General features: G+C 44.8%; 1 protein-coding gene across 3 annotated transcripts in view; it reads right to left on the bottom strand.

Annotated features, from left to right (window-relative positions):
• Nucleotides 1-13,535, bottom strand: part of fcho1 (FCH and mu domain containing endocytic adaptor 1) — a 127,970-nt gene that overhangs the window by 22,238 nt on the left and 92,197 nt on the right. For all 3 annotated transcript variants that reach the window (XM_076279145.1, XM_076279147.1, XM_076279146.1), the window contains 6 exons: nucleotides 7,839-8,020; nucleotides 7,387-7,411; nucleotides 7,149-7,208; nucleotides 4,435-4,486; nucleotides 4,163-4,278; nucleotides 1,152-2,363 (listed from right to left, as the gene is read on the bottom strand). In XM_076279145.1, coding sequence (XP_076135260.1) covers nucleotides 1,152-2,363; nucleotides 4,163-4,278; nucleotides 4,435-4,486; nucleotides 7,149-7,208; nucleotides 7,387-7,411; nucleotides 7,839-8,020 — 1,647 coding nt within the window. The remainder of the gene's footprint in view (nucleotides 1-1,151; nucleotides 2,364-4,162; nucleotides 4,279-4,434; nucleotides 4,487-7,148; nucleotides 7,209-7,386; nucleotides 7,412-7,838; nucleotides 8,021-13,535) is intronic.

Consider the following 13,535-nt stretch of genomic DNA (forward strand, 5'->3'; position numbering starts at 1 on the left):
ACCGTGGTCTCATAGGCAATGACAAAACAGTTCTACACAGTTATTTACTTTCACTATTGATGGACAGTCGAAAACAAAGCCTGAAAAGCAACACTTGCCCCCAATAATGTTCGAGTGACTGTTGGACAAATATCCTTAGCATTTGTATTCAGACAAGTTGTTTGGGACTTGTTGCTAAGGGCTGCTTACATCTCGTGACAGTGTGTGCTTGATATACGCCTTTCGCTTCAGACCAGGTTTTTCTAGGTCAGTGGTGATTTTTAGTGGGTGTAAGATAGCGATTTGTGGATCATGTGCCTAGGGATGTAACGGTATGAAAATTTTGGTCACTTTAACCGTGAGGTTAAATTATCACGGTATTTCTCAAAGTGTGTTCAATATGTTCAGAAAGCACTGATAGGCCTACACAAGCTGAAATAGTTTCAAAAAGTGTTCACTTTTTTCTTCATGTTTAATTGGCTATGTGCTTATAGCTTAACTTACCCTACCATAACTTGGAGTTTGCTATTTCTGTTATTTGGATGCAATGAGTGAGACCAAAGTAAGCGTTCAAAATAAAACTTTAGGCTACTGTATTCTCCTGATAGCATGAGTGGAATGGATTTAATGTGGACGCGAACATAAAAAGACGCAGAGTGGCTACATGATACAGTGCACATTTTGTGGTGAAAAAGTTCCGCCTTTTAAAATCAGGTGTAGCCTAATCCGAATCGTAGTTAAAACCATCAATTAGACAACAGAATCAGTAGGGTACCAGTTTTGTTCAATTGTACCAGGCCTACTGTATGTCAAATGCAGGCTCGGTTGAAGCTGGGAAGGATTAAACACACGGTTTCCACACCGCGGTAATCAACAGTGATAATCATGATGTTTGAAATGAAAACGGTAATTATTATAGTCAACTTTTTATCGCGTTTACCATTATACCGCTAATTGTTACATCCCTACATGTGCCAGACCACACCTGTTTCGTTAATTGGTTCTTATCTTACACATGAAAAAAGATGTGTAAGATAAGAACCAGCCTTGCGTCGCACTTTGTGCCGGGTGCACGATTGGGCCCATGAAGTACTAACTGATACCTCACACAAATAAAGAGCCTGAGAGGCGCGGTGCAGCGGCCAGGCTGTCCAGCAGGGTGCGCTGTGTACCTGTGTGGGGGACGCGGCTGCGGGTCGGCCGAGGGCTCATGTCCAGGCAGTCCTGGTCCTTGTCCGTGGAGAAGCACAGGTCCTCCTGCGGCCCAGAATGCCGTGTGAGTGGCGGCCCGTTGCGGCGCGGCTCATCACCGGCCCCTCGCTGCTTGGGCCCCCTACTGCCCTCCGGGCCCCCTGGCGCCCCCTGGGGGACACTGCTGAAGGGGTTGTTGTGCACTGAGCCCCAGTGCTGGAGCTCCTTCTTGGGGTGGGAGGGGTTGGTGGCCAGGGCGCTGGGGGCTTTGGGCAGGGAGGCAGTGGAGGGGTGGGAGCTGGAGGGGTGGGTAGTAACAGAGTGGGCAGTGGAGGGGTGGGCAGTGGAGGGGTGGGTAGCAACAGAGTGGGCAGTGGAGGGGTGGGCAGTGGAGGGGTGGGTAGCAACAGAGTGGGCAGTGGAGGGGTGGGCAGCGGAGGGCTTACTGCTGACAGCGCTGCCATGGGCTGATGCAACCGCTGCCGCTGCTAAAGAGGCCTGGTGAGTGGGGCTGCCAATCATGGTGATAGCGAAGGGATTGTCCAATGGAGACTCCAGAGGGGGCGGGACACTGCGGTCTCGTTTCCTGTCCTTGCGGGCGGAGGAGGAGGAGGAAGGGGGAGGAAGAGTCTTGGTGCTGTCCTTGCCGAGGGGGACGGAGAAGGGGTCCGGGCCGCGGCTCTTTCGGGAGGGGTGGGGGTGGGGGTGCGCGGCGGGGGCCCAGGCGTCCTGCTGTGGGAGCTCTAGCGCCTCCTGGTGGGCGGGTGGCTCAAACGCGGCCAGGAAGGGGTCCTCCTGCGGGAGGTGCTTGCAGCTCCACACCGTCGCCTCCACGTCCGGCAGCGCCTGTGAGCGTGAGAACGGCGGGAAGCAGAAGGCACTGCCCCCCCCTCCGGCACTCTCCACCTCGGGCGGAACGCAGGGCGAGTGACCGGGGCCCCCCCACACACACACCTCGTCCGGCGTGAGGGGCGGCCGCGCGGAAGAGGGGTCTCGGAAGGCGGACAGGAAGGGGTCGGGGGGGCGGCGCAGAGACGACGCCTCTTTGGTGGACGGAGCGGCGGTCAGCGGCGGCGGCCACGCTGCCCAACCACAAGGCTCCGGAGACGGCCCCAGGGGCTGATGGGAAGGCGAGTCCAGGCCAGAGTCCTCCACGTTCTCGGGAGAGGAAGAGTCTGAGGAGAACGCAGTGTCTGGAGATCAGAGAGAGATGGTCAGAATAAACCACAAACAAACAAACAAACAAACAAACAAACAAACAAACACAAGCCATTCAGTGAGAGCATACAGTAGATATAGAGAGCAGGGATAATGTATAGAACGCCAGTCATTATCGGGAAAATAAGTCCCGACAGGGTGAACCGGTCTTGCTTCGCCCTGAAGGGACTTATTTTCCCGATAATGACTGGCGTTCTATACATTATCCTGCTTATTACATGGCTTTGTCATGGCTTTTGCTGAGAAACAAATAGTTTGCAACACACGCAGAACTTGAATCAAAAATTCTTTAGAACAGCTGATCAACCGTCTGTTTTCACTTTTGAATGAAGTTCCAATGCAAGAAGTGACCGGACTACTTGCAGAGTGATATGAAGTTTCATTGCAAGAAGTGACCGGACTACTTGCGGAGTGATATGAAGTTTCATTGCAAGAAGTGACTGGACTACTTGCAGAGTGATATGAAGTTTCATTGCAAGAAGTGACCGGACTACTTGCGGAGTGATATGAAAGACTTGAATAATAAGCACAAAAAACATTTTCCTTGACAGCGGTCTGTTATACATAGCAACGGTCTGTTATACATAGCAACGGTCTGTTAGAGACATGCAGGGTTAGCTGTAGTGTTCGGCTGCAGGGTTAGCTGTAGTGTTATGCTGCAGGGTTAGCTGTAGTGTTGGGCTGCAGGGTTAGTTGTAGTGTTAGGCTGCAGGGTTAGCTGTAGTGTTGGGCTGCAGGGTTAGTTGTAGTGTTAGGCTGCAGTGTTGGCTGTAGTGTTGGGCTGCAGTCAGTGTTTCCCATACATTGACTAATCTGTGGCGGGGCGCCACGAAATAAAAAATCGGCCGCCACAGATGAATATTCTATGTTTAATTTAATTTAAATGAAATATAAGGTCAAATCTTTGCATTGCCATTGAGCTGCGCTTTTTTCACATGCAGCCTTTCCTTGCCCCGCCCCGCTCTCTCTCGTAGCCCACTGCTCCTCCTCTGCATGTGCATTTAACAAAATATTCACGATTGTTGAAGGATTGTTGTTGCCACATAGAAGCATTGCATAGAAGACGTCTGGCTAAATTGCTATTAAATCCGCTTAGCATCGTGACCATGCTGCGCAAATTTGTTCAAAACTGCTTCATTGAAGTGAACTCTGCTAAGGTCTTATCACAACATAGTAGGCTACATTGAAAAGACTAAACTAAGAAGTTAAGTTATGAAATCAAGCAGTATCTCAAAGCTAACGTTAGAATACTGTTCGGATGTCGAATTTAGAATGCTTAGCCTACTTCTAAGCTGCTTGTCAATTTCGTTGAAGGGCTCATTTTATTGACTCTGACACTGAATGTTTGCAAAATCCCGATGTAAATGGAAAAGTGTTTTCCAAAATTCAAAAGTGCTTGTCCCAAGGAGGGATTTTAACTTTTTTTTTATTTTAACTATGTAGAAAACGTTATGAATTGCATCCACACATCAGCAGCCTTTCAACTGTGTTACAATTGCAAGGGTTCCCTCAAACGTCTTAAAGTGACAGGCACTCAATTAGACCTATACACTACCAAGACGATCTTAATACCACCCCCCCCCCCAATCCCAATTCTGTGGGAAACACTGACAGTGTTAGCTGTAGTGTTAGGCTGCAGTATTAGTGCACTGCAGGGATAGTTGTAGTGTCACATTGCAGTGTTTTGTATGTGTTTTGTATCATTAAGCCTTAAGCAGAGACTGTGGACCGTGTGAATGGGAGTTAGTGAAGCTGATCTAAGAAGACGATTTACATTCAGATGCTCCAAAGCCGCCGCGCAGCTGGTCTTGACCCGCAAAGCTGCTGGACTTGAAGGCCTCGAGGGGGGGTCCAAACAGGGCGTCAGGACCAGTCACTGCGGAGGACAACCTGGAGAGGGGGAGAGCATCACTGAAGGATACTGCAAATGCCCCCTCAACGGCCTGAGGCTCTGAGCATGGCAGTTAAACTGTGTGCATGTGTATGTGTGTATATGTAGTGTGTGTGTGTGTGTGTGTGTGTGTGTGTGTGTGTCCTCTGACTCACCTGCTGGGGTCAGGACTAGAGGTGGATCTGCGGAGACTTCTCTGCTCCCCCTCTGAATGAGAGACATACAGAACCATGATCACACACGCGCACGCACACACGCACGGACACACACGCACACATGCATTATGAACAAAACCTATGCAGCAAAAAATACCCAGATGTTTAGCATGGAGTGGCCTGTTCTCACTCTCTCTCTCTCACACACACACACGTCTGCTTCACTGGGCCAGCAATGGCTTGTTCTCTCCTTTATCTGATGTCCCTTATACTTATCTCCTCTCCTCTACCCTCCGAGCCCGAGGCAAGACCAGCCAACGTGTGTGTGTGTGTAGGTGGGGGAGCTGAGAGATGAGTCATCACTGAAAGGTCATACTAGACACAACAGTAAACATAATGCTGCTCTCCAGCTGCTAAAGCTCAAAGCTCCCCTGGGGGTTCCCCACTCCCCACTAAAGAACAGCCAGTGTGTGTGTGTGTGTGTGTGTGTGTGTGTGTGTGTGTGTAGCTCTCCAACCACTAAAGCCCCAACCTGACTCAGAGCTTCCCTGGTGGTTCCCCAATCCCTACTGCTCACTTCAGTTCAATCTCATGTGTTGACATATAGTGGCATTAAAGGACCAGTATGTAGGAAATAATGGAAAATTGTAACCATTCCAAAAATGATCACCATATGTTGTCAGAGAGTAAGGAAACACAATGAATTGAAGTAATGGCTTATTTGACAACATTACTCTAACCCGTAATGGCTTATTTGACAACATTACTCTAACCCGTAATGGCTTATTTGACAACATTACTCTAACCCGTAAAACCCCGTAAAACCCATGAAAAAAAAAGAGTTACGGGGCGGAATCTCTTGGAATTTTCGTTTGTTTTGAACGATTAATTCTAGAATAGCGTATTAATATTGGGCTGGCGTGTCCTCCTATTTGTGTTGCCAAATTCGCAAAGGCCAACTGTCAACTTGCTGTCAGTGGTAGTCATGAACACCTACAAGAGGCAGACACATTTCCAAAATTAAAACAAGAAACAAATTAAGTGGACATCGGAGGAGCTTCCTGAGATGGCGACGTCTTCGTCAAACGAAGAATATCAAGTCTGACGCAGAGCTGGCCATATTTCTCCACGACAGGTAGCCTAGGCTAAACTTCATCTGCATCGCTAACTTCAGCTAAATATGTTACGTTGGTTAGAGAGGTATTTTTTGTTTTCACTGTTTCCGTAATGTGTAGCTGGGTCATGGTTGGAGAAACGTTAAAGCAGCTGCAGGTCAACTAACGTTAGCTAAGTCTTCATTACATCTGGCAACCCAGAAGAGGCTCGCGTCTGGTAGTCTTGAGAACGTTCATCAGTGTTTTGATTTTGGCCTACAGAACGTTCGGTAACAATCCTACCAATTGCTCCTTTTACTATTAACATGATCTCATGTGTTGATATATAGCAGCATTAACTATTAACATGATCTAATGTGCTGACATATAGCGGCATTAAAGGAATTATCCGGAGTAAAATGCACTTTAGATCAATTTACGAATGATTGGGAGTACATACGTTGAGTTGACATCAAAATCATGTCATTAGGATGTGTTTTGAGAAAGTTCGATTTTACCATTTTTAGTCAAAACTCGTTAGCCTGGAAGTGACCAGGACATGTCATTTCGCCGCTACAAAACGCTATTTTTATACCTCTTCTACAGTTCCAAACAACATTACACTTACGTGGTAGTGAGTAGAGGGTCCCTAAATGTTGCTGCTGCTGCAGCTGGCATCTTTAGGGGAAAGTCCGTAGGAGTCAATTGCATCACGTCCTTGCACGACATCACGTCATTTCACGACGTTTCAAAATTCCAACCTGTTAGTAAGCTAGGGTTTGCTGTTGCATACATCTTCATTTCAATTTCGAAAGAAATACTGGACTATGTTTAAAAAAAAAAAAAAAAAAAAATGGCGACGAAATTGTGAATTTCCAGAGCGTGTTACTCCACACTCGGCAATCGACTCCTACTTTCCCCTAAAGATGCCAGCTTCAGCAGCAACATTTCCGGAAAGGTACTGGCTTGATGAAATTCATTCTGGACTCTATCCGACCACATAAAGACCTCGGGATACTTCGGTTTGGCTTTAGGGACCCTCTACTCACTACCACGTAAGTGTAATGTTGTGAATGGGAATTTACACCACAAGCAAGACATCAGCAACTACACTGTCTCTGTCTATAATGTGTTTTTCTATGAGTGCATTTCACATACGATCTAAAACTAGAAGTGAAGCGTACAAATGCGCGATTCCTCTAATTTTAATGCCAGTAATACGTGCATAAAGCACTGCTGGTGTAAATTAACAGCCGTAATACATGCATAAAGCACTGCTGGTGCAAATTAACGACCATAACGGCCGAAATAGGGTCATAAAGCACTGCTGGTGTAAATTAACGGCCGTAATACGTGCATAAAGCACTGCTGGTGTAAATTGAAACACTGATTGTAATGGAATTCTATCTCTAAAGATAGACAGACAGATGGGCGGCTGAAAAAAGCCTGAAAATGGATCTGGATCAGATTGAACCGAATCTCTATCATAACAGAACTGGATGTCTATCATAACAGAACCGAATCTCTATCATAACAGAACTGGATCTCTATCATAACAGAACCGAATCTCTATCATAACAGAACTGGATCTGTGACCTGGCAGGAAGTGACCTCACTCACCCCTATGTGGGTGCACGTCTCCCTCCCCCTCTGAGCGTCCGCCAGTCGTGCTGGAGTTCCCTGTGGGCCAATCACAGAGAGGATGTGACACACAAACCAGTCAAAGAAATAAAACAGCAACAACAACACATCGTGGGCTCATGCTCATAACACAACACAAACAAACACAAATAAATACGCACTCCCACACAAACACAGACACACCTTCAAAATTAAGCCAAAAGACAGCTACACTTACGAGAGAGATGTCGTTTCACTGACACCTGTTACATTGGGGAAGCGAAGAGAGAGAGCACAGTCAGTCGTGTACCACAGTAGTATTCACAATAGTGCAAAAAGGCGAGATTGATTTGGAGGCGTCTGCAGTGGACCATTTCTGCAGAAGGATTCCATTTCCTGCATAATGATTTCATTTCCTGCTGTGAGGGGATTAAAATGGCTTTCTGTTGCTGGCTACAAAACATCCCATAATGAGCTCTACTGCACTGTTAAAGTGCCAACATGAAGCCGTGCTGAAATAAATGCGTTTTTAATGTTTATTTATCTCTGTGCTGAAATAAATGAGTTTTTAATGTTTATTTATCTCTGAAGAGGACCTGAGGTAGGGGACAAGCTACCTTAGAATTGGCCTTCAGCGGTGTGTGTGTGTGTGTGTGTGTGTGTGTGTGTGTGTGTGTGTGTGTAACATACCCCGGTGTTGGGGGGCAGAGACAGTGCCCCCACCGTGGCCTTGAGCTCCAGTTCGTGGGCTGCTGTGTTGCCACGGTTACTGGTGGCCACAGGTCGGATCTGGATGTGGAACTTCTTGGGCTCGTCGTCGTCGAAGTCCGAGTCGCTGGAGTAGAAGTTGGTGTCCTTGTCATCGGCGCAGCGTTCAGGGCTCAGAGTCAAGGACAAGAGCACTAGCCAAGACCAGTCGCAAGGCTACACACTGAGGTCCCATACCACCACTCCATCATAAAGACAGCAGGTACACTCAGCTACAGTACGGCCAGATGAGGTTTGGAAAACGCTTGATCAGCATCATGCCAATCGTCTAGCTCATACAGTAATCATATTGTACATGATCACACACACACACACACAACACACATGATCACACACACAACAAACATGATCTCCATGATCATCATGACAATCGTCTAGCTCTTAAAGTAATCATATTGTAGGTTCCTGATCTTCTCCACATCTCCACTAAACAGTTAAGTCAAGACCAACTTTCTGTCTTATCTAAAGGTCTTTCTTTTGTACCCGTGAAGGGGAATGATCCTTTTATGACTAAAATAGAAATGTTTAAGTTTTTCAGATCTATCCGCCTCAAGGCTTTCTATTCAAAAGGAACTGAAAGACATTAGTCAACAAACGACTACCCCATCTGAGGAATCCTCTCCTGTCCTCAAAAAGACTCTTTTTAAACCTAAGAGCACCTTTCTCCCTCCCATGAACAATTCGTCAGTCGAAATGTTCTGCCGGCTGGTAGAACAAGATGTTTTCTCCTGTCTTAAGTCTGGTGACCGTTCCATTAGACACAACCTAACCACCCCCGAGAAATAAGCACTGCATGCATTAATGGCTAATGATGACATTGTGATTAAATCCGCAGACAAGGGGGGTTCAATTGTCATTCAGGACAGGGTTGCTTATGTACAAGAAATAGAAAGACAACTTGGTGACGTTAACTTTTATGCTCGCTGACACAGTGATCCCACAATGAAGTTTAGTGAGGAAATAAAGTCTATACTCAAGAGAGCTGTGTCTGACTCAATCATTGATGAAAATGAATACAAATACTTGCTACAGGCCAACCCGTTAAGACCAGTGTTTTACACTTTGCCTAAAATTCACAAAAGGCTGGACAATCCCCCTGGCCGTCCAATTGTATCTGGGAACCAATCTGTGACTGAGCCCTTGTCTAAATTTGTTGATCATCACATAAAAGATACCATCGACTTTCTGGTAAAATTGTCATGTATTGGAGAGGTTAATGCAACCGATATCTTGTGTTCTATGGATGTGACCAGCTTGTATACTAATATCCCGCATGATGCAGGTCTACCGGCTTTAGGATATTACCTACAAACAAACCAAGTGCCACATACTGAGTTCCTATTGTCATTGGCTAATGAAGTTCTAACAAAGAATTATTTCATTTTTCTTACAAACCCAAGGTACCGCCATAGGTTCTCCCGCCTAATTACGCCAACCTTTTCATGGGTAAATTCGAACATGATTTCATTTACGACGACAATCCTTTTAAATAACATCTGAAAGTGTGGTATAGGTACATAGATGACGTTCTTTTGAGCCCAACCACACAAAAAATATAACTGATTGCCTTTAATAATTATGTGAACACTAGACTGCCCTCTATTAAATTCACATTGACTTATAATGACAATGTCTTGCCCTTTTTGGATGTTTTGGTGAGGAAGGTAGACAACGCGCTACACACTGAAATCTATCGCAAAGAAACAGATCGTAACTCCTTTTTGCCCTAGGGTTAGGGTTAGCCCTAGTTTCCCTAGTTTCCATCCACCATCTCTCAAACGTAGCCTGCCTTACAGCCAACTGTTGAGAGTGCGCCGCATCTCAGTGTTTCCCATACGTTGACTTATTTGTGGCGGCCCACCACAATATCAACATTGACTACCACACAATGATTGTCCTGGTTGTACTAAATTGTGCTTAAATCTGGTTAGAATCATAACCACACTGCACTAATTTGTTAAAAACTGTTGCATTCAGGTTAATTCTGCAAACCTACCACCACAAATAGAATTCAATTCTGGGGGAAACACTGCATCTGTAATGACAGTGAGGTATTTGAGCGACAAGTAGGGGAACTTTGTCAAAGATTCCTTGACAGGAGCTATACAGATAACTTGGTGCGTGATTGTCTAGAGCATGCGCGCAGTATCCAACGTGCTGACCTGATGACCAAACGTACTGATCAGCATAGCTCTAACAATGCTACAGTTACACTTGTATCCACCTATGGTCAGATTTCAAATAGCTTAAAGAACATTGTGCATCGCCACTGGCACATCTTAAGCAGTGACCCACACATAGGTCATACTTTCCAGGATCCACGCGCAGCTGCTTTAAAACAAGCACCTACAGTGGGCAGTGCTTCGACTTGGCCAGCTTCCCTCGCGGTCCGCGCGCGGGATCACGCGGCATCACGCGACTTTAATTTGTATTTTTCCAGTGACGCTGCAACGACGCTGCAACAACCGGCAGAGGTCTCAAGTGAGCAGGGTGTCTCGTAAAAAGAAATGGAGCTGGAAAACCCTACACAGACTTCAGTACAGACTTTAGCAGACTGGTTTAGAAATAATTTAATAGCCAGAAATATGCCTGCCCTGCCCTAATAAAGAAATATTTGGTTAACTGGCGAGTGAATCCTGTTTGCAGCCGTAGAAGAAACGCAGGACAAATTAAACATTCTGGTTTTCTCTGAGTGCAACGATGATAGACAGACATCATTTGGACAAATTATATAGAGCATATTAACCTCCGTTGCTCAGCCAAATGCCTTCCTGTTACGTCCTGTTATCACGGAGTTACAGGCGATAAACGATTTTTGATGGTCACAAGTTTACTTCATTAGCGTTTATTTTTTTGATTATTAAAGAGTGTTTTTCATTTAAAGGCATGACTTCGTGCTTATTCAGAAGAGCATTTAGTGCTCTCCCCAATCCCAGACGTTCACATTGCATGTTTGTTCGTATGGATACAACCGCGAGATACGCTCGTCATAGGCGCCGATACCGTGGGTGCTCCGTCTCTCGGGCACCCACTGAAAACATCGAGCACCCACGTGTGCCAGCTTACAGTCCCGGCTAAATTTATATTAATTTAAAATCAAACATCGCAGTTTATTTTAAATTCAGAATCTTTCATAATGTGATTGGATATGTTGCTGTCAATTCCCTACTCCATATACTAACCACCAATTCCTGACACTTCCCATCTGAAGAATTAACGCAAGGCTTTGTTGGGTCTTCAGCCCCGAATGTTTAAAATGTATATAGCCCTGAATATCATTTTAAAAGTAGTCTGACAAAACGTATTGTTTTGTGACACAGCTAAACACTGGTACCTCATAGAACGTCTATAACATAGCCTAGGTGGTCGCAACTCACAAAAGTAAAGCAGATAGAAAGAACTCACGCAAATCTAGCCTACAACACGCAGACAGCTTCATGCGCAGGGGAGAGAGCGCACGCGTGCGCACATGTGCTTTATGATTGTTGGCTTCTGATGGTATCTTGCTAATTCACTGAACTGCATGAGGTGACACAAATGGTATTGCCTTTATCTTATAACTCCTTGTCTGAGCTACTACCAGGCCTATGGTTTTTAAAAGTCAGATGTTCCCTGACAAAGACATTCGAAAATTAAGAATGTTTATTGACACAAAATTTTGCAAACTCCTTTCATTCAACCCTTTTTGAATTGGACATTGCGGTCTGGTGCGCTATCAGTGTTGCGCGGGTTTGGTCACAAGCGGCCTGCGGTCGCCCGATATTTTAATCAACCCGACCGCAACTCGCGAATATTAATTAGGACAAAATTATACCCGACCCGCTTATTTACAAAATGTGTGCTTTTGGTTATAGCCTGCATGCAGTGTGACAGTAGGCCATTTCTGTAAAACAGGGGTCGGCAATTACGTTTGGACCCGGGCCAATTTTTTTTCAGACAATGGCATCGCGGGCCATAGCTTTTGTAATGGGGGGGGGGGGGGTTATAGGCCTACTATTTAAATTATTAATTATTATATTATATTAAAATAAACATCATCTAACTTTTAAAATGCATGTAATTTAATTCCATTAAAAACGTTTATTTGCTTATGTGCGCTGTTTTTATGCCGCCTGCTGCATCTCCTGTCGTCTCTCATGAAACAGGCGACTTGCCTAGCAACTTGCCGTAACTAATGTGTAGGCTACAAATATTATTCTTTTGGATGACGTGTAAATGATTAGCTGAACATTGCTATATGCTAGTTATCGATGCAAAATGTCGTTGTCAAAAGCCTTGAAAAGAAAAATTGATTCAGAATGCAGGACCTACAAAGAAGAATGGAAGCAGAGGTATGTGTTGAGCCTGCCTGCATTTCTTAATGCCAAGCCTATTAATTTAACGAAACATAGGCTATTTTTGACCTTGCCCACTGGAAGAGGGAGACAGGACACTGTTGTTTTTTTTTTGCACAAGATTACGCGCACTCGCTTGCCAATACCGTTCCGACCTGTGCGTCATGGATAACTGCAAGGATGTTCCACCTGTTTTGTCACTTTAGTAGGACTATCATCTATACCTCAATAAATGTTTTGAAATTGATGGGATTGCTGTAGGCCTTTTTTTCTTTTTAAAAACATGGGGTTAAAAAAAAATTCATTCAACAGCAAATTAACGTCATCTCGCGGGCCAGATAGAATCAATGGCGGGCCAAAATTGGCCCGCGGGCCACTATTTGCCGACCCCTGCTGTAAAACAAACTAATTTATTTGGGAAACTTCATGCAGTAGAACTACACACAGTAAGCATGCAGGACATAATGTTTGCGCAGGAGAGAGAATGAGAATAAGAGCGCAAGCACGCACGCAACCACCAAGGATTAGAACACTAGGATAAGATTTGAAGGCCATGGACATACATCTTTCTTTCGAAAACAGAAATGGTGAGGCAAGGTATAGGCAAGAGCAGAGGTGGAAAGTAACGAAATACATTTACTCACGTTACTGTATTGAGTAGTTTTTGTGTGTATTTTGTATTTTTTAAGTAGTTTATAAAAATCGGTATTTTACATTTTACTTGATTACATTTTGAGTGAAGTATTGTACTTCGCTACATCAAAAATCCCATCCGTTACTTGAGTAAAAAAAAAAAAGTTAAGACTGACGAAAACGGAAAGGGAGAGAAAAAAATCGTGCCCTAAACCACTAGCCTAGTGATAATGATCAGCATGTAGCCTACAACAGGACATGAATCAAGCTGGCGCCATGCAGTCTTTCTGAAAGTGATGGAGCTGGATGACGAGATGCATCAGATTAGCCTAACCTATGAAAGTGTATTTCCCGCTATTCCAATCGGTTGTCTCAGTTCATTTTAGCACTAATGATTGCGGAGATATTTAAGCAAACACCATGGGATTTCGTGTTTTGACGTTTGTGCTCACCTTTCTTTGGAAAGAAGTTTATTAGAAGTTGTTGTTTCCCCTCATTTTGATGTCTCTCTTTTTCCTGTTTTGGCCTTTGTTTTTAGTAACCTGACTTGGCTTTCTTGGAGAAAGACATTGCACCAACAGCAAAACAATTAGCGGTCCACTACTAGCGATGCTCAACTAAATAAACAAAAGATAGACTACCTTATGAATCA

Source organism: Alosa pseudoharengus, unplaced genomic scaffold (genome assembly GCF_046254945.1).
Source record: "Alosa pseudoharengus isolate Yale_2024_CS ecotype anadromous, Long Island Sound unplaced genomic scaffold, YU_APseudo_1.1 YU_APseudo_1.1_scf_11, whole genome shotgun sequence".
Taxonomy (NCBI): domain Eukaryota; kingdom Metazoa; phylum Chordata; class Actinopteri; order Clupeiformes; family Clupeidae; genus Alosa; species Alosa pseudoharengus.